The 22,111-nt window shown below is 36.9% G+C and overlaps 1 protein-coding gene across 4 annotated transcripts in view; it reads right to left on the bottom strand.

Moving 5' to 3' along the window:
* Positions 1-10,347: 10,347 nt before the first annotated feature.
* The window catches only part of LOC132142775 (type II inositol 3,4-bisphosphate 4-phosphatase-like), a 124,885-nt gene continuing 113,121 nt past the window's right edge, over positions 10,348-22,111 (bottom strand). For 3 of the 4 annotated variants that reach the window (XM_059552885.1, XM_059552888.1, XM_059552889.1), the window contains 6 exons: positions 19,393-19,519; positions 17,355-17,495; positions 17,129-17,226; positions 15,739-15,851; positions 15,337-15,491; positions 11,957-12,153 (listed from right to left, as the gene is read on the bottom strand). In XM_059552885.1, coding sequence (XP_059408868.1) covers positions 11,976-12,153; positions 15,337-15,491; positions 15,739-15,851; positions 17,129-17,226; positions 17,355-17,495; positions 19,393-19,519 — 812 coding nt within the window. In that variant the 3' untranslated portion in view covers positions 11,957-11,975. Of the gene's footprint in view, positions 11,194-11,956; positions 12,154-15,336; positions 15,492-15,738; positions 15,852-17,128; positions 17,227-17,354; positions 17,496-19,392; positions 19,520-22,111 lie in introns of those variants that run through there. The other variant, XM_059552887.1, reaches the window with a different exon arrangement.

Genomic DNA, 22,111 nt, shown 5'->3' with positions numbered 1-22,111 from the left:
TGTCAGATCAGCAGTCTTCCCCATGATTGTGGTACCTAGTGAACCAAACTGAGAAACCATTTTGAAGGCTCAGGAAACATGTATGTGCTTTGAGTCGATTAGCTGATTGGCATGTCAACGTTATTCTAAATTGTTGAGATCGTTGGGGTTTTATTAAATATGAGCCAAAATCTTCACAATTAAAAGAACCAAAGACTTAAACTACTTAAGTAAGCCGCATTTCCACTGCAGGAACTTTACCCAGGAACTAGGGACTTTGGCCTGGTACTCGGTGTGTTTCCACCGCAGGAACCAGGAACTAAACAAAGTTCCGGGTAAAAAATGCCCCCCAGAAAGTCCCTGTTGGCGGGGTGGTACTTTTTAAAAGTTCCGGAACTTTCGGGGGCAGGACTTGGGCGCTAAACATCCTGATCGGTTGAGTACACGCAGCATTGTGATTTCAACCACCATTCATTCGGATCATTTTCAAAATATTACTGTTATTGTGTCATGAAATGTAATTTTAAAAGTATTTAAGGCGAGAATGTAGTTGTTTAAAACTCAAATCTGCGGTTTATTTATAAAGACAGCGCCTATTTAAAAATGTGTTTCACCAATTTCAGAGACGTTCAGAGTTTATGTATCCGCCGAGAGCAGTCTCACCTCGGCTAGACCTTCTGATATGTGCCGCTGGCTCTGATGTCTCTTTAGTGGTTAAACATAACATATAATTTAGGTAAATCTAACAGGTAATCTTTGGTCTTTATTCAATTTATCTATATGTTAAAATGAAAATAAAAAGAAGCAATTGATATAATATTTCGTTTCATTGTAATGGCTGTATATATGCACATTTCCCTGAACTAAGTACATTTCTGCAGCTGTTATTATGTCTAAATTGAAATGAAAGGAGGCAGTGGCATTTAATATCCTTTTTCATTTTATTGTAAATATACAGAGAGGAAAACTGCAGTTGCCATGGCGGGCTGACGTATGTTATCAAGTACTCTGCTGTTTGCAGAATTACCGGATTTGTGTCGTCGCGGACATCACACTCCCGAGTCGAACGAACTACCGAGGATGCAAGTCCAAATTCAGCGTACTATAGTATTGAGAAATGCGCGCAGACTTACGTCACCAGTTTTTTTTTTTTTTTTGCCTAATCTTCCCGGTACTGTAGACTGCGGTAGAAACGCAGAAAGCAACAAGTCTGGGGGGGAAATAGTTCCTGGGGAAAAAAGTTCCTGGTACAATTGTTCCGGGTAATTTCGGTGGAAACACGGCATTACTGAAATAAATTAACTTTTCCACGACATTCTAATTTATCTGAGATGCACCTGTAGTGGTGTTTCTTAGTGAAATTCAGTTGGTACATACTTTGATTGAGAGTGGTTTATCAATTAAGTACACTTTTGTGCCTGTTCTATCTCTGTCAAGATTTTGAATTTCCAGAATGAGGCTCTGAACTTATCCGTCAAGTTGAGAATTGATGGTAAAAGATTATATGATTTTTATCAGTTCAGAGACGATTTAATGTTTTGTATGTGGAGAGTTTGGCCACGTTCAGCAGTCTTGTCTGAAAAAAATGGAGTGAATGTTAATATCACGGCTGCCGCTGTTAATGAAGAGAGTAACAGCCAGGCAAGTAGTGAGTTAAATAGGGGCACGGCTGCTGTAGTCGGCTGCTCATCAGTGGTGTCAGTTGTTGAAGGTGCCACACCAAATACCTCGCATGAGATGAGTGTGGTCTCAGAAAACTCAATAGATGATTCTGTGGAAGCAGATAAGGTGACTGTTTTAAATGGTAGTGAGAGTATGGTCTCACAACCTGTAAATGGCCTCTGTGAAGTGCTTATAGTTTCTGATCACGATTCACATAGCGAGATAAAGCAGATGCAGCTTACTAAGGTAACAGTAAATCTGAAGAAAAAAAGTACAAGCCAAAGTGTAGAATATAGGAATAGGAATTTAGTACATATTTGCAAACTGAGGATTCTGATAATGATATTGAAGACGTGGGGGCATTCTGGATGAGAACAATGAGACTGGCTCAAGTGTGCAGTTAGTTCACTGAAACAAATTAACGACTCTTTGGATAGTACTAGAGGACTTTGTAAGCCCAAGATCGAGAATTTAATCCCCCATATTTAGGTCTGTTTTTGGCATCTGGTACAGTAGCAATGAGAAAAACCTCTTTTGAGGAATTTGATAAGCAGGACAAATATCGTCTTAAGATTCTAAGCAATGTGAGCTTTTCCTGATGTAAAACCATATACATGGATGAAAGTAAATTCTAATATGGTTTCTGCAGCAAGGCTTGACAGAATTTATGAACAAAGAAGTGTCAGAGAGAAAAAAATTTAATAGGTGTATTACTCCCACTCCTTTTTCAGACCATCATTATATGTCTGTCAATGTAACTACAGCATTTAAATGCCCCTACTGGCGTTTTAATAAGCTTTTGCTGGATCACAATTTTGTACACACTTTTACACTTTTCTGGGGGCATTGAGAGAGAGAAAATCTCAGTACAAGTCTCTGAGTCAATGGTGGGACATCAGTAAAGTCAAATTTTTATGTCATAAGTATTCTATACATAATAATAATATTCTTGAAAACAAAATGAGACATCTTGAACAAGATATCATGCAGTTGAACATTGAAGAGGATGATGGAAGTACTGTTGAAGCTTTGGAAACAAGAAAAACAAATTCTCCATTATCTCTTGGAAGAGAAAGCTAAAGAGACTTTGATTCATGCAAGGTTTACTTCTTTTAACTGCATGGATTCTCCAACATCCTTTTGTTTTTCAATTTGGACAAAGTTGCAGATAGAAAAACTTTAAGGTGACTTCCGGAAGGATGTGAAACAACTGATGAACATTAAATAATTGTTCATGCATTACATTTTTATGCAAATCTTTATAGAGTGGAGCTATGTGATCGAGAACTAATAGAAACACTTTTTCAGGATCTGCCTTTGCACATGAACAAACTGACTGCTGCAATCAAAGATCTGTCTTCAGGCAAGGCTCTGGGTTTAGATGGCTTAACTGCAGAATTTTATCAGTTTATTTAACAGTTTTGGCCAGTCATTGGAGAAGACTTGTTCTCAGTTTTTTAGAGTGCTTTGATATTGGCACTTTACCACTGAGCCTACGGACAGCAGTTATCACCTTGATGGATATAAGAAACTGGCGACCAGTGTCTCTACTTGGTCTTGATTATAAGATAATATGAGAAAATAATTTTAATGTGGGTTTATAATCTTTGGACCAGGAAAAGGCTTTTGATCACGTGGATCATGAGTTCCTTTTTAAATGGTTTGAAGATTTTGGTTTTGGTTCTTCATTTATTTCTTGCGTGCAATTGTTGTATACTGACATTTATAGTATTTTGAGTGGTATTTTGAGTGGTTCACTCACAATAACTTTTCTAGTTGGCAGAGGCATACGGCAAGGGTGTAGTATATGTCAGGCATTTTATATGCCAATGTCATTGAACCTTTGCTGAGGCATCAACATTGTGGAATTTCAACTGTGGGTTTTTCTACTTTAGAGTTGATAAATGTTAAACTCAGTGCTTACGCTGATGATATCACTGTGGTCATTAGATCAAATGATCTTCACAGATTTGAGATCTATCAAAAAGCCTCTTCAGCTCGAGTCAACTGGAAGTACATACAGTAAAAGTACATCTTTGTTATTAGGCCAGTGGGAGGAAGAAGGCATTTCAAAACTTCCTCAGCGCTGCCCCTGGAGTTCACAGGGCTTTAAAGTGCTGGGGTTTTCCTTGGAACAGAGCAATACATGGCAGAAATTGGGAAGGCCTCTATGAAAAGGTGGCTGGGCGCTTACAGAAATGTAAATAGAGATGGATCTTATAGAGGGATGGTTCTTGTTTTAAATAATCTAGCAGCATCAATGCTATGGCATTGTTTGACTGTTATTGACCCCCCCAAAAGATCTACTGCAAAGACTACAGAAGTGGTGGGTTTCACTGGCTTCCTTCTGGGTTGTTGTATTTGCCAATAAATGAAGGAGGACAAGGACTGATTGTTCTGTCAGCAAAAGTGAGACTAAAATCTGCACAGAGACTTCTTTTTTCTACTGAATTTATTCGGTGGGTGTCATTTGGGCAAGCTGTTTTAAGATCCTTTTGTGGTGTTGCGCTTGATAAACAATTGTTTTTGATGTAATCTTTTAATGAAAAGTCTCACATCTGGTGTTAATTTTTATGTATAGGTTTTAAAATCTGCGTTTGGTGCATTTGCATTTAGGGTGTATAGGTCTGAAGATGATCACTACGGTTTGAATGAACCATAGTCTTTTTAATTCCTTTCTAGGAAATGTTTGTATATCTAATGGTATAGTTAAGTTGTGTATGATGAAAGGTTTGACTAAAGTGGGACACTTGATTAACTTAGACTCAAAAGAGTGGAGTTCAGTGGAAGAGATTGCCAGGCAGGTTGAACTGAGGTCTGTGAGGGTGGAAGAGCAGTTGACTGTAGGCTTGAAAGCTGCTCTTCCTCCTACTCTTATGCAGTTCTTGAATTTTTCTTTAGAGAGTGGGCCTATACAGTTACATTTTCCTAAGTTAAGTATGTCCCCTGAAGTCTGCCCTGAAGTCAGTTGGGTTGAAAAGCTGTCAATTTTGAGAGATTAAAGGGGCTACATTTTCAAACAGTTGGAAAAAAGATATATATCAGTTATGTGTAAAAACTGCTTATTTTAAAGAGCTTCATGAAAGATGCGATACAAAATGGAGAGAAAAACTTGCAGTTACAGATTGTATTTCTCCTTCTTGGAGGCTTTTTTATAAAAGTCCCCTTCCAAAACATTCAGGTGATTTACAGTGGAGAATAGTGCATTGTGTGTTAACTACAAATGTTTTTGTTTCCAAGTTTACCTTGTTTTGTAATGTTTGCAATGTAATGTTTTGCCCTTTTGTCATTTCTGTAATAGTCATGAAACGGTTTTTCATGTTTTCATTGGATGTTCATGGTTGGTGCCACGTTTTGGATTGTTGGGAAGGCAAGAAAGGGCAAGGCAAGTTTATTTATATAGCACATTTCGTACACAATGGTAATTCAAAGTGCTTTATATAAAAGAAAGTAAAACAATTATGAATAAAAATAATCACAAAAATAAAACAAGCAATTTAAAAACTTTGAAAATTATAAAAGAAAACTGACTTAAAAGAATTTAAGACCATTTAAAAATAGAGAATTATTTTACTTAAAATACAGTGCAATACATAAAATACAGTGCAATCAGTTCGGACATTGCATAGTGATCAAAGCTAAACAGTTGTGTTCTGAGTCTAGATTTAAAAGTGGCTAATGTTTTAGCACATCTGATCTCTTCTAGAAGCTGGTTCCAACTGCGGGAGGCATAATAACTAAAAGCAGATTCCCCTTGTTTTGTGTGAAGCCTTGGTATTTCTAACTGGCTCGATCCTAATGATCTGAGTGCTCTGTTAGGTTTGTATTCAGTGAGCATATCAGTAATGTATTTCGGTCCTAGGTCATTGAGTGAATTATAGACGAGTAAAATTACTTTAAAATCAATCCTAAATGTAACTGGAAGCCAGTGTAAGGACCTGAGGACTGGTGTGATATGCTCAGATTTTCTGGTTCTAGTCAGAATCCTGGCAGCAGCGTTCTGGATGAGCTGCAGCTGTCTAATGGTCTTCTTAGTCACTGCTTTGACATGACTACTGAAACTAAGGTCTGTCTCCTGAATCACACAAAGATTCCTGACTTGATTTTAAGTTGTTTGACCCCTAGAGTCAAGGTATGCATTCACCTTGAGAACTTCATCTTTGTTTTCAAATACAATGACTTCAGTTTTTTCCTTGTTTAATTGAAGAATTTCTGGCACATTCAGATGTTAATTTCATCAATGCATTGGTAGAGGGAGTCAAAGGGGCTGTAGTCATTTGGAGATAAGGCTAGGTAAATCTGGGTATCATCAGCATAGCTGCGATAGGCTATTTGGTTCTTTTTTCATTATTTGACTTAATGGAAGCATATACAGGCTAAACAAGAGTGGTGCTAGAATCAAGCCTTGTGGGACTCCGCATGGCATGGACGTCCACTGAGACTTATGCTCTCCTTAGACTCGCATAATAGCCTCTGTCTTCTAAGTATGACCTGAACCATTTGAGTACCATCCCAGAAAGTGCGACCCTATTTTCCAGTCTTTGTAGAAATATATTATGATCAACAGTGTCAAACGCAGCACTGAGATCTAGCAATACCAGCACTGATATTTTGCCAGAATCCGAATTTAAGCAAATATAATTTATTATCTTAATGAGTGCTGTCTCTGTGCTTTGATACGGTCAGAAACCAGATTGAAAATGGTCCAGGTATCCATTTGAGTTTAAGTATTCATTCAGATGATTTAAAAACTACCTTTTCTATAATGCCTATAAAAGGAAGATTTGATGTTGGTCTATAATTGCTCAAAATGGTGTTGTCAAGATTGGTCTTTTTCAGAAGGGGCTTAACAATGGCAGTTTTCAGGTAGTCTGGAAAAGTCCCAGAAAGAAGTGAGGCATTCACCATTTCTAAGAGATTCGTTTTTTAAACAGTTTAGCACACTTTTGAAAAAAGATGTAGGAAGTGTGTCAAGATAGCAGGTTGACGATTTTAGGCGCTGCACTATTTCTTCCAAAATGTTGCTATCATTTTCTTCAAAAATAGACATAGTATCTTTTGATATCTGTCTGACCTCTGCATAACTTGAGGATGTGCTAATCCCCTTCCTGATATTAATGATCTTCTCAGAAAAGAAGGAAGCAAACTAATTGCATTTGCTGTTTGAGAGCATTTCACTGGGAATCTGACTTAGGGGGTTTGTCAGTCTCTCAACAGTAGCAAAAAGAGTGCAAAGTTACTATTTATAAGGTTTGAGAAGAATCTCTGTCTAGCTGTGGCTAGTTCCACACTGAAAGCACAAAGGCTGTCTTTATAGATGCTAAAGTGAATTTCAAGTTTCGTCTTCCTCCAGATCTGGTCAGCTTTTCTACATTGTCTTTTCACACTCTGTACTGCTGTTGATTTTCTCCAAGCTGATTTTTGTCTGTTTGTTTTCTTCATGACTATTACTGGAGCAATATCATCAATAACATTCTTAACCTTTGAGTTAAAGAAATCAAGGAGAAGATAAACAGAGTCTGCAGAAATACTTGATGTTAAAGATATAGCCTCCATAAATGGCACAATAGTGTTCTCGTTAATGCATCTCTTTGTGAAAGAGACAGATTATTGGATTATTGGAGGATGGGATTTGATTTTAACAAAACATTTTTTTAATATATGGCTGTAGGTAATCTAAACTAAACAAGGAACGATGTACGGGAGCCAATTTTATAATTGAACAAGCAAAATTAGCTATTTGGAAGACTTGCAGACTTGCTCTTGAAGGAAGAATTGTTAATGTTCTTAGTTTACAGCATTAGCTGAATCAAAAATAAGAGTAGAATATATTGTTGTATTGTTGAAAAACTTTTTTATAGTGTTGTTTCAAGTGTGCAGTCTTTTGATTGAATAAAGACTTTTTTAAACATCTCTCTCTCCCTCTCGCTCTCTCTCCCTCTCCCTCTCCCTCTCTCTCACGCACACACACACACACACACACACACACACACACACACACACACACACACTTTTGTGTCCAGTCAAGCCTTGTTCATGCCTTCATCACCATCAGGGTTGACTATTTTAATGGTCTCCTCACCGGCCTTCCCAAGAACACCATTAGACAGCTGCAGCTCAGGATTCATTGTGTGACCGTCTCTCTCTCTCTCTCTCTCACGCACGCACACACACACACACACACACACACACGCATGCGCACATCCACACGCACTCGACGTGCAAGCTCCACATTTGAACATTAAATAGCAAATCCTTAAACTAATAACAAAACGTACTCCCAGAAGCTCCAGATTGTAGTAGCAAAATCAGAATTACCTCCTGTCCTAGGTTCATCAAACGATTGTCCATAAAATGGTGTAAGTAATCATGTTGTAGTGTACTCACACTAGGCAAGGTTGCCTTGAACCGAACCCGAGCACGATTATCCCCCCTCCCCACTCTCCTGCTGGCCTGCCGGAGCACACTTACGTCATGCATAACAGAGAAAACCACTTTCGCTTATATTCTGCTGAATAATTAATAATAATTAATTTATAATTTATGCCATGCATTGATTTTCACTTGTATGTATCACAAAAATGTTTACGGAGACAGCTGAGGTTGATGAAATAATGTGCAGCTTTACGAGAGCTTTTTTTGCAAACTACATGTCCTGTTCATCAATACGGTAAGTACCAGAGCCCTTACAAACCTAAATATACTTGATTTAATTAAATTTATAGAAAATTGTAGTGTAATTGTAGTAATAGAATATGTTTGAGGTTGTAATGATGACAGTAGTGCACACAAAATAGTATCTGTTCCGTACTCCGGCGTGGTTATCGCTCACACTGCATTCCTACCGCACCCGAGCCCAACCCAACGAACCCAACAATCGAACCTCGCACGTGCACAACACTGAGTACTCACACTAGTCAAATGAACAGGGCTTAGGGGGTCAAACGTGCTCGGGTATGGGTACGACAAACCGCCTAGTGTGAGTATACCCTTAAAGATTCCTAAATGCATTTACTTTCGGAAGGCCAAATAAAGTGCTTTTGCTTTCGCCTAGCCCTAGATACACACAGCATCTCCCTGACATGACTGCTTCAACACTAACTGCGGTCACTAAAACCACACCTTTTTCCTTTGCATGAACATTTGGGCAGCATTACGCAAATATTTCCACATAGTGACATAGACATGTGGGGGGCGTGTTTAAATAAGCTGTATTAGGGGGGCGTGGTCTTAACCTTGATAAAGAATATCTCTTTCGCTCTTTGGATTTGAGGTTTTAGTCTTTGCAACTTTACAGATCTTCTTTATGCATCAAGAGCTTGTAACACTCAAAAGAGAAAAGAAAAATTTTTAATTGCATCATATGAGCCCTTTAATAAAACACGATCTAATAGGAGGAAATGTAAATTTATTGTTAGCTTCGGGGTTTTGTTTTATCCCTGCTATCCACTACCCACAGTGCGAATCCCAAACAGAAGTCAGCAAGCCCTACTTCCTTCTAACAGCAGAGGCCTTGAAGTGTGCTAAGGGAATGACTGACCAAATATTTACCCAACCTTCACAAAGCTGTGCGTGCATGCAGTATTCAGCAGCGAACGTGATTTCACCAAGTACAACATGTTTCTGGATCAACATCCTCGCTGATCCTGGAACAACATTCCAATCAACCAAACAGAACTGAGATATAACTTTTCCGGAAATATCTGTTTTAGGCATACAATCACCCTTGTTAATCAGCTATCATTTCCCACTGATTTGAGGAATACATTTTGGGTAGGGTTAGGGTTAAATCTGTTTTTTTTTTTTGACAATAACAATGATCCAGGATCATCAAAAGATGTTGATCCAGGGACATGTCTTACTTTGCAAAATCACGGCGACCTCATTCAGCACTCCATTAGTTGTTGCAAAATTTTTTTACTGTAATTGTATTTAAATATGAGCAAATTGTGTCTTATTTAGCATTCTATTATACTTTCTCAAACTTAACTTGTTTCCACTACCATCTTAAATCATATTTTTATCACTGACAATTTTCTATCATATTAAAATAAGGACAAATTTAATATACCCACTTTTAGAGAGAACACAAGTTTTTTTCAGGCTATGCAAACAATTAATTTTGACTTATTCTCAACCTTTGCAGTACATCACGTCCAGTCAGAGAGGCAAATAATACTTCAAATGGAACACTTCATTTGCTCTAAGTCCACGAGAAAGTAGCGTGTCCTATTTGTCATTTTAGCGTTCATAAGGGTGCTCGCGAGCGCCCCCTTTGGGGCCGTTTTGTGACCTCTATCTGCACTTCTGCCGAGTCTGCACTGGTGCCAGCTCCGTAGCAGACTTCTACCCGACAGTCAAAGGGGCAATACATCACACAAAAGTGCAGTAGATCGCGAGGGTTTAGGGTGCTATTTGGGACAGGGCCCATGAATGTGTTCTGGAAAGAACTATTCAGCTAATCAGATAAACACACAAATGTTTTAGGAACAGCATATTTCATTTAAAGCATTTTGCTTGGCTTCAAAGACCAGACAGTATGTCTCTTATCTGCTTATTCCTTGATACACAAACAGAGCGAGTGATCATTTACAGCTCCAAGTTGGCAGCATATTGAGAGAATATTATGTAAACTTAATGTTCACCGAGTGCAAAAGCAAGCTGAAAGATGTAATGGAAATAAGTCCAAGATTCATCCTGAAAAAATTTAAAGTGAAATGGCTTTATATATCAACACAAATATAAAACATACAGTACACACCTTCAGAAATACCTCAGTACAAAAACAAACCAATTACAACAAAAGAACAATCTGTGGTCATGAGACACATATAGACAGACATGTGATGAATGTCAACTGATATGACAGGCCTACAATCCATTTACTTGGCATTCAAAGCTGCAAATCCCTGCAAATCGCTCGCTTTTCGCTTTGGAAAGAAAACATTTGTACACATTACACGTAAATAACATGGTAAATATACATTATTTACATGTAAATAATGTTTACGTTGAGTATCTTAAAATTATTTTTAAATAATGCACTGCATTCATTTCTTGAAACAATTAAATTAACAATTAAAGAATATGTCCTTTACAGTAGGCCTTTTGTTTTAATATATTCAACAAAAAAACCTTTCTGTTCCTGTGTGTGTGTGTGTGTGTGTGTGAATATGTACAGCAGGGTCCAAAAGTCTGAGATTTTATAATTACCATAAAATGGTGAGTGGAAATTCAAACATTATGTATTAAAAGAAGTATTTGGTATATGAAGTGCTGCTGTCATTAAATTATATTTCAAAATAAAATATATTATTAAATGCTCCCCACCCCTCCTAGATTTTCTAAATTACATTTCTAAGTTAATTTTGAATCCCAGATTTCAATGTGTATTTTAAACCCCTCTGTATATACAGTGTTTAGGAGTCCACCTTGCCGTATGTCCCTTCAGGTGGCCGGTAGTATTTGGGAAAGGCCATCAGCTGGAGCATGTTGAAAGCGTATTTTCTGCACTTTATATTCTTTTGCACATTCTCAATCCGGCAGCCTTCTCTGATGAAGGGAAAATGAAAAAAAGAAAGGAAAGGAATGATAATGATAATAATGATGAGGATGAAATCATATAAGAGCCTTATAAGAAACCATATAAGCAACAATGAAAAGGCCAGAGATTCAACACTTCAATTATGAAAGCATAATGCAACAGATAACTGTGACATTCATGCTGCATTTAGAGCGTGTCAAAAACAAATAAACACATCTTCACTTCCTTCTGACCAAAAAACACATGCAGCTGCTAAAATACTTTCCATTTAAGATCAGAATACCGTTCCAAACCCGCATGTGACATTATCTTTCAAAGAGATAAATAAAAAGGCTGTCAGACATGAGGGTTTGAACCATTAATATTATCAAGTGCTCAAAATGAAATGACTTATTTCGTTAGTAGTCTTATAACAAATACCTAAGGAAGCACGTTTCTCCCATAGGATTAAAATAATAATAAAAATAAAAAAGGTAGATGTTACTTTGTATCTCACAATTCTAACCTTTTCTTAGAATTCAGGGGAGAAAAGTCTGAATTGCGAGGTAAAAACTGAAAAATGAAAGCTGTCAAATATAAACTCAGAATTCTGAAAAATGTTAGAGTTGCGGGATAAAAAGTTGATATTTTTACGTTTTTTAATTCCTTGGCAAAAACGGGCTTCCATAAATACCTGAAAACATAGTCACTCCCAAATGAAAATCAAAGTGTTATTCGTGAAGACTGAGAGAATCACTCGAGGAAGCAAGTAAGAAGTTAGACGCAGCTCAGTTATGCCATAATCAGCCGTTTATTGGTATTTCGCAAGCAAAAAAACAAGACTTAAAATGAGCCACACCACCAGCAGATGGGAGCTGACAAGCAGAAGAGCGATTGGATAGAAGTGGCGGGACGCCGGCTTGTTAATAGCTACGGAGCCCACTTCAGGGTCGTCCCATTGGGCAACCTCTCCCTGGGCCAAGAGACCGCTGAGCCGAAACGAAAGAGAGAGAGAGAAAGAAGCAAACACACAAACACATTCAACAAGACGTTTGGTTAATAGGTCAGTACACACACACAAACAAATTCAAGAAATGGTTAATTGTTTAGTCTGGTCTGTGAGACTCACACAAACACATTCAACAAAACCCTAATAGAATGCACACAGATTTTAAAATTCATTCATTTTGGATTGGAGGCCAAAAATATCAGAAGCAAATGATTCTCATTAAATTCAAGTCTATTAATGGTCGTTGAATGTCTGTGTTTTTCCACTGATGCTGACAGAAGAGCAAACTACAATAGTGAATCTATCACGAAACAGCAAGTAAACAAATCCAAACGGCATGTGCTGAGAAAGGCAGATTGGGCAATGCAAAAATGATACAGATGTCCTTCTGCTGAGTTGTGCACAAAAACAAACATACAGTGCAACACATGTGGTTTGATTCTCAAACAAACCAGTTTCACAAAAATTACGATTTCTATAAAACATTAAAGCTGACAAAGTGAATTAAACACAAGTTTTATCTGAATAAAACATCTAGTAATGTATCTCCAGATGCACACAAAGGTCAGTCGCAGGTGACACACTTCAGGACACCAAGAGCAACAAACACGGATATTCTTTTGAAAAGGGATGAGCTTGGTTTTTGCATCAGAATAACAAAATGTCACAGCAAATCCACTGTTGAGTGAATGTCACACAGGCTGAGACGCTTCCACATTTATCAGCTCAACTTTCTATTTTGGCAATTTCCACAGACAGGTTCTGCCACTGCAAAACAAATGAACTCGAAGCCTTCAGGGCATCAACACCCAGCACTAATAACTTATAGGAGAATCGCAATCAAGCCACACAGCCATGAGCATCTTTAGCAGGGTCTTACGTCTTTGTGGGGTTTTGGGAAGAACACATGCAAATCATTGTCTATATAGTCTCTTGAAACAAAATGTATGCCTCATGATAACATTTTAAATGTAAAAGAATTACAAGAACTCACATTTCCTCCGTGCCGAAAACAACAGCAATGAGAAAATCTCCTAAAAATATTTTTCCATGCAATGCGTTTTGTAAATTCTGTTCACAATGCAAGTTTCAAGTGTTTTTACCAGTTGAAGTTAATTTTCCTTGAAGCTTTGAGAACAATGCTTTTTGGATATGAGGTTTGTTTACATTGGAAACAGTAGTGGAGGAAACACTGGAGATCATCCTGCACCGGGGTGGATCTAGAAAACGACTGTTAGTGGGGCGTGAGGACTGTGAGGGGCGGCAACACCAGAGCAAACAAAGCATTCAGTAATCTATGCTTAAGTACAAAGAGTTTATTTATGTAGGCTAGTTGGATGATCCATAAATCACATGTTTTCATGCGTCAAGTTTATAAGCAACGATTAAAGCACAGCTGCTAAAATAAGTTACAGAAAACATGGCTTATTTAGATTTTATACTGGGATAAATGAATGATAAGTCTTAGCAGATACGTCAAGCCACCTAGCAAACGAATCTTATTTTGGTATTGAGTGAGGCAGCAGATGAAGGAACATAAATATTTGAAGAATAAAGCAAATTAATGAGATTACTCTAATTTTGCTTGCTCAAATCAATTATTGGTGTTAAATGAGTAGTGGCAGAATAATTGATGAAAGTGTGTTTGAAAGTGCGCAAAATAAATAAATTGTATAAATAGAAGGAACTTGGCTATTTTTTACTTTATTTTTTTTAGAATATATTATAGACAACATTGTTCAGTGAATGAAATAATGGTAATAGTAAGAATATTTCACTAATTTATTCATTCTTTCCACTGAGCATGTTTTATTGCATTCTGGAATTGATGACAAAATGATCTAATTTTGATGTAAAAAAATGTCACTTTTTGAAACCGAGCCTTTGTTGGGAACATTTAGGATATAATTGGTACATTGTGAATGCAGTAGTAGTGAAATTTCCTACTATACTGTTCTTTTTTTTCTTATAGGATCAGGATGTAAATATGAGCTGCTGACAGTGGAAGTTGCACAAGGCTTCTTACAAAGTGCTCTTTTAAATGCTCTTTTGTGTCAAAAGCTTCCTGCTGCCTGTATTCAACAATCTCAACACAGGCTACATGTGAGATTCATTAGATATCAACAGATGTCGAACTCTTCAGTACTGGGTCATAACAGGAAGCAATATTTCACATTTTTCACATAGTTTGGCTTCTTGCATCAGTTAGATTTTAACCAAACTAGAGATGGGGTCTCTGTTTCAGAACATACATATATACAAATATTTAAATGCATCATGGGCAAATTTTGCTGCATATTTTTCTGTGAACAACACAATCAGAACGGACGCACTGGTATAGACTTCAAGTGTAATTTTAAAAGGAATAGTTCACCCCAAAATGACAAGTTTGCTGAAAAACTACTCACCCTCAGGCCATCTGAGATGTAGATGAGTTTGTTTGTTCATAGGAACAGATTTGGAGAAATGTAGCACTTGTTCACCAGTGGATGGGTGCCGTCAGAATGAGAGTTCAAACAGCTGATAAACACATCACGGTAATCCACAAGTAATCCACAAAACTCCAGTCAATCAGTTCATGTCTCATGAAACAAGAAGCTGCGTGTTTGTAAGAAACAAATCCATCAAGGCATTTTAACTGCAAACCTTTTCAGCTAGCAAAAAATATAAATCCGTGATCCATAATAACACTTACTCCAGTGAGAAAGTCCATCTCCTGTTGTCCTCTCACATCGAAATCCACCCACATGTATATTTTTTAGAGCTGTTTTTGGACTGTTTCTGCATTTAACTGGTTATTTGATCAGTGCATATTTAATTCAGACAAGATTACTTTTTTTTTTACTGGAGCAAGCAATATTATGGATAGAGGACTCGTATTTCAGCCAGAAATAACAACTGAATTGATGGAATGGAGTGTAAATTATTGTGATGTTTTCATCAGCTGTTTGGACTCTCCTTCTGACGGCACCCATTCACAGAAGAGGATCAACTGGTGGTGAGCAAGTGATGTAATGCGACATTTCCCATGAAGAAACAAACTCATCTACATCTTGGATGAGGGCAAGCACGTTTTTATTAAATTGTCATTTCCTGGAGAATATTCCTTGAATGCATGCATTCATGTGGAGAACAGACCTGCACAGAAATGTCTGGCTCTTACCTCCGCATGCAGTCCAGAGCTCGCACAAAGTAATCTTTATTGAGCTGGTGCTCGTCCCGCAGCAGAGAGCACTGCTCCAGGGTCACTGACATGGACGTCCTGTCTTTGGCACTTTTACAGCTGGTGAAGCGGATACCGTTAATCCGTCGACAGATCTGAGGACACATGTGACAGATCCAGTAGTATTTACTTTAGCTTCCCAGAAGTGAAGTTTGGTGATGCCAAACTGATGGTTGATTTTTACATGAGACTGTGTCATAACAAATGTTTTAATAATGCTTCTGATTTCTCTCGAAATCCATGATTTATAAAAATTTTAATCTTACTTGAAATCACATTTCAAGGTTTGAAAAATGGACACATGTGAAGTTATTAAACAACCTGCCCACACTTCTGCCTCACCATTCCCGCAAGCCACAGGATCTCCACATTCTTTCTTTTCTTGGTGACTACATTCTGGCCGAGGCTGTCGAGCAGTTCCCTGATGTCTGTCTGTGTCTGAAAACAAGGCAGGCCTTCAGATAGAAGAGACAAAAACAGCACCACTTTAGATTTCATGCATCAATGGGTTTAAAGTGAGCTTGTTTGTCCCTGTATTGACAAGCACTACAGATGAGATTGAAAAGTCTGGGGACATGTTCTTTTTCTGATAAACAGAGAGATGTGAAAAAGACAAGATGTGACACGTTGAGATGCCGCTTGGCATTCGTCTACTGGGAGCATTCATCAAGTGGAGCCGTCACGCTCCATAGACGTGTTTGACTTATCAGAAAACAATAAATTCCTGCACTCAATTCCTTCGAACATGAGACGCTACGCTCGACACTAACACTGAAGCAGTGTCACATGGCTGTAGACGTGTGGCATGAATGATTGCTTTCAGAAGTTGGTCTAAAAAAACAATATCGTTCGACTGTAGGAACTTTTTTTTTTGTGTTTAATTCATTCAATTACTTCTGCTTTCAGAAACGACCAAACGTGTGATAAATGTAGACTTAAATATGAAAACATAACACTGAAACTTTTTTTTTAATTAAGGTATAGAGAGACTGAATCTTTGAACTGTTTCGTACAAATCCTTAGAGAATCGTTGGAAAACGAGGTGATATTAAATGCATATTTTGAGAAAACGAAAGTGTTTTTTGACCTTGCATTAATGTAAACCTATTGTAGGATAGTCTCAAAACAATATTAGGAACCATAAAAATGGCATTATAGGGGTTCTTTAAATCAGCCCATTATCGAAGGTTTGGAACACACACACACACACACACACACACACACACACACACACACACACACACACACACACACACACACACACACACACACTACTAACTACACTAAGATTTGTTTATGTTTTTAAAAGTTACCCAATGCTGCATTTATTTGATCAAAAATACAGTGAAAAAATCTTGTTAAATTTGTCATTTTTGATTACTTTTTGATAAAAATGACTTTTAAAAAATCTATTTGTTGGATTTTTTACAGTTAGTTAAATTGAGTTTAAACAAAACAGTCACAGTTTTTGTCTTTTTAATGATGGTTGAATCTCAGTTAATCCTCTATATTCAAATAAATAAGAAATTTGTCATAAGAATGTTGCATAACGAAAGTGAAAGTTTTTATTTACGCAATTTTAATATCAATATCAAAATCGAAATAAATTGTTTCCAACGTTTGAATAAAAGTAACTGATGAATGACTAAATGCAATATATTACTTTATATATCACTGCATAATGTAATTTAATTTAATATATAAAGCTTGGTTGCTTGAAAGTTGAACTTACATTCAGAAGACACCGTGTTGGTTAAGGATTTATAGTAACCTTCTAGAATCTCAAAGTTCTTCTGGTTTATTCTCTCCTGTAAAGATATGTCACCAAATCTGAGAGGGAGACACGCAGAGAGCACAAGGATCACATTTCAGCTCAGACATGCTTTCTGTTTGTGTGCTTCACTGAGCATTTACGCTTGTAGGGATTGTGTTTCATTTCTATCGGTCGGTGCTTGTACCTCTCAGCGATGGTCTGTTGCTCGTTGATGCCCACGTTGAAGAGCACGGGGAGCACGCGTAGTGGCTTGCCCTGGCGCAGCTCATCCGGGAGCGCTTGGAAGGCATGATGTGGGAGAGGCACCTCGACAGTGTAAAGGTCTCTGGGACAAAAACAGGTTACATTTCCAATGTCAATACCAGCATGCAGCTGCTCAGTGTGCATGTTCCCACAGCTTCCTTGCAAGTCTTTTTCCAACTCATTTTAGAGCTTCTCTGCATATATACTGTATTTACCATTCAAAAAAAGTTGCGATTGGTAAGATGTTTTAAATTGTTTAAAAGAAGTATCTTCTGCCTAGCAAGGCAGAAAAATACAGTGAATATTGTGAAATTTTATTACAACTTAAAATAGCTGTTTTCATTTGTAATATAATTAAAAAATGTAATTTATTGCTGTGATCAGTTTTTTTTTCAGCAAAGAAATTTTCAGCATCATTATAGCAGTCGTCAGTGTCATGTGATCCTTCAGAAATCATTATTAAAACATTATTATTATTATTATTTTGAATCATCTTTTTATACATCTTCTTTTTATCAAATGTCTTTAATGTTTTGATCAAGTTAATGCATTCTTGCTGAATAAAAGAAAGAAAATTTTTATTCCTCCCCCCAATTTTTATTTTTTTATTTCTACAATAACTTAATCAAATTCTCTATATAAATTATTTTATTAAAATCTAACACATAATAATAATATAATATAAATGGTCAAAAATGTCATTTAATATTTTAGATTTACTGTAAAATCTGAGCGACTAAGATTTATTTTCATCACTTTTTTATTTTTGTTTATTTATTTATTTGTCTTTATTACATGGGACAGTAAAGAATTGTCAGCAAGTAAGTGATGTGAGAGATAAAAAGAGACATGAAAGAAAAGTACGAGACGGCAGAAAGCATATGCTTAAAACATATGTTTGTTTTCTTTATTTTATATTTATTTATTTTATATTATGATCACGCTGGAACCTATATGTCCCAAAAAAGCGTGCTTTATCTTGCACTCTCCGCACAAAATATTCGATATAGCGCACATCTGGGTTTAACGTTAAAACATCGTTACATGCTTGAACTTTTATATCTTTAGATTTTATTTCAGACAATTCGTGATGATTTGAGAAGGCTAAACTGATTAAACAGGCTATGTAAACTCTCTCTATGTGCTGGCCGCTTTAAAAACAAAACTTATAGGCCTGTTTAACGATCAAAAACTGCTCCAAACATAAAAAACGACGGAAAAAAGACGGGCTGAACATCCTCAAGTGAGTTTTAAAACTTAAAGTTTTTTATTTTTTTATGTTCGGCATGGTGGGTCGCATGTGATTTCATGACGTGCCGCGGGTTGAGATCCACTGGTTTAGAGCTACAGGATTTGTGGAGTAGCAAGATCCCCAAATAGATTGAAAAAAGTTAAATATGAACAAGAAATACTTCCACTACTACTTCGTTTGTGATGGTCGTTTATTTTTTAGATATTAAGATGCAATGTTTTCAGTTTATTGATGACCTGACTTTGTCCTGTGAATGCATTGCTCTCGGAGACAGTTAAAAGTTATTTTATCATACGTTACTGCATCACTAACAGTTTCTCTCAGATGACGACATATTTCTTCATCCGCCCGGATAAGGAGAAGCGCTTTAATTTCACTGTCGCTTCAGTTGGATGACATTTATATAATTTTCTTAAACAGTGTGTGAATGCGTCACATTGTTATGATTGGCCCGGAGTAGACGTCTTACGTCACTGCGTTCTGAACTCGTACGTGCTCATATCAGTAATTTTCCTTCTGCGTCCACACAGTAGAATTCCGGCAATTTACTGGTAATGTTACAACTTCTCATACCGGTAAATTGCCGGAACGAATTTACCAGTATTTTTGAAAAGATCCTGTTCACACACGATCTCTTTAATGCAATTTACCGGTAATTTTCCGGAAAAGTCTGTATGTGTGAAAGGGCTTAGTGACTGATTGTGTGTGTGTGTGTGGTCTCTCTCACCGTCTACCGCTGACGGTGGGCTGCATGCTGACTGCTTCTTCAGATGCCGCCTCTGTGATCCTGAAGGCCACTCTGTGCAGGTCACTGATCCCCACCTCCATGTCCTCCAGCATCCCTATTTCTTCACCTATGTGACAGATATCTGTGTTACTTCAGCATATACAAGCTATCTACATGATAGCGCTACATTTTTACATCTACATTTTTTTTTTTATAAATGAAAAGACAAGAAAAGGAAAAGTGCAATACAAACCCGCAAATGTATAAATGCATAAATACATATGTTGTATACTGTTGTACAGAAGCTGGATTAGTTTAATTGTGAAAAAGATCACTACATTATCTTCAGTTTATCTTTACGTTGTCTATATTCTCTAGGTTGTAGTATATCAGTGTAGTTTTAGCTGTGCTCAACAGTGTTTAGTATAAGTTGTGGGGGAATTGAGGGATTTCCAAAAAGCACATTCCCAGGAGCCAGTTTCTCAAGAGTGTCGGTAAACGCAAGAACCCAGCTGTTTGGTGTTTCGAAACAGTCTTGACCGATAATGACTACACACACAAAGCATGGCAAGACTTCATCTGTGAAGAATAATACTGGGCAAAAACCGAAAGTGAATGAAGGGAACCAGTGACTGTGTCCAAACAACACAGATCTTTCAGGAAAGAGATGGCAAACCTCAAGGTTCAAACCGAAGACCGTTTCCACAAAGCACCGATCACAAAGCCGCACAAAAATGCTAAAACTTTCAATCACAGACACTATTGCTAAAATGCTAAAAAGGGTGGTGTCATCTTGACTCATGATCATAAAAAATGTGCAGATGCAACACCAAGATGAACTTGTACAAGATGTTCTGATAGATGACATTCAACTGGAGACATTCAAAAGTTGTCTTATAATCTTAAATGTTCATATTATTTTGTCCAATGCCTTTATATACTGTATCAATACTTTTTAGTACAGAATGGAGATTGCTACATTGACAGTTCAAGGATTCAGAACAGAGGGATTCATTTTATTTGTGAATCACTTTTACCATTGAGGACATGGCCAAAGGGAGGTTTTGTCAGGTTTCACTAACTTATAGTGAAGCTAAATTTTGTCCCTAAAGTAAAGGTAAGCATTACATTTAGATTTCTTTGTGACACTGTATGTGGACGCTGGGAAATTGAACACGTGACAATAACATTTGATAATGTCATGCTCAACCAGTTAACAAGAATGTTGTCTCTAACTCCAAGGTTATTATAGTTAACTGAAACTAAAACTAAAAAAAGGGTAAAATAATATTAGAATTTTTAATTTGAACTTGAACTCAAATAGTTATAACTGAAATAAAATTAATAAAAAGACATAAGCATATAAAAAAACTAATAAACTCACTATATGAAAACTTGGATAAAAACCAGTTCTACTATGATGCTATAATAACACTGTCTAACTCCAACACCCATAACTACCAACAAACCCTCTTTTCAGGAGTGTTGATCCTGGAACTTCACTATCTTAAGGCGTATGTGGAATATAACAACCAACATTAGAGTTACATTGGTACACTGTAATCTCTCCACTGGCATTGCCTCAATGGATAAACTTTAACTGAGAGCAGCAAACAGTCGCAGTTATTCATTAAAACAACAGCCTCTAGCTCTTCACAACACAAGAACGGTGAGTTAAGGTCAAAATCCTTATGGCGTTAAGATGCATGTTCAAGCACTTGATTGTAATCTGCGATCTAAGGCACACGTTCAGCTGGAGTCTGTTTATTTCAAAGTTTTGGTTGCTGCGGGAAACAGCCGTAAGAACACAGCAATCATACGCAGAGATATAAAGAGCTAAATAAAGCAATAAGCCACTCACATTTTACGAGTGCCAAAATGGTAGTAAATTAATTACACACAGTCTTAAGTGACTTATTGTTTTTATAAAACAGTTTTAACAGAAATATAATAAAATAGGGCAAGGCAAGACAAGGCAAATCATTTTAAACACCTGAGTTGAATTCAGACATTATCACATTATAATGTAAAGAGTGAAATTTGCTAAAGATAAACATTTAACAGTGATATTTAATCAAGTATTTAAAGAATAAAAGCTTAAATATAAAATATATAAGTAAATAGGAAAATATGAGATACTGATCAATTAAAAAATGAAATGCATTAAAAATATTTTTTATTACATTCCTATGATGAAAGACACCAAATTGTTATAAATAAGATATATTTATCATTAATAAAGTTGTGTAGCATTCAATGTGCTGACCAAATTTCGACTGAAACAGACTGAAAGTGACCATAGAAGCCACTCTTGTTTTCCTGTTCCAGTAGTGCCTGCCAATGAATATGCTTCACAAACAACATGTGATGTGATGATGTCAGAGCGGTTTGACATTTGAACTAATCGAATCTGCTATTCTCCAGCTGTTGTCCTTGGAGAGCCTCTAGCCACTCAAACTCTCCTCCTCACCGTGCATTTGGACGATATAGACACACGTCCTCTTCCAGGCAGAAATGGGAATTTTCAATGCTCTAGCTCTTTTCTTAAAGCCACTTTCTGATTTGTGAAGCTCAATTATCTGTTGCTGCACATCAGAACTATATTCTTTGGTTTTACTCGCTGTGATGGATGATTAAGAGAACTTGGCCTTTGTTTTCCCTCATATTTATGTTCCTGTGAAATGGATAATTTCATGTTCACAATTGATGTTCAAACCAC

Source organism: Carassius carassius, chromosome 6 (assembly GCF_963082965.1).
Source record: "Carassius carassius chromosome 6, fCarCar2.1, whole genome shotgun sequence".
NCBI classification, from domain to species: Eukaryota; Metazoa; Chordata; class Actinopteri; order Cypriniformes; family Cyprinidae; genus Carassius; species Carassius carassius.
This window is presented reverse-complemented; position numbering and strand designations above follow the sequence as displayed.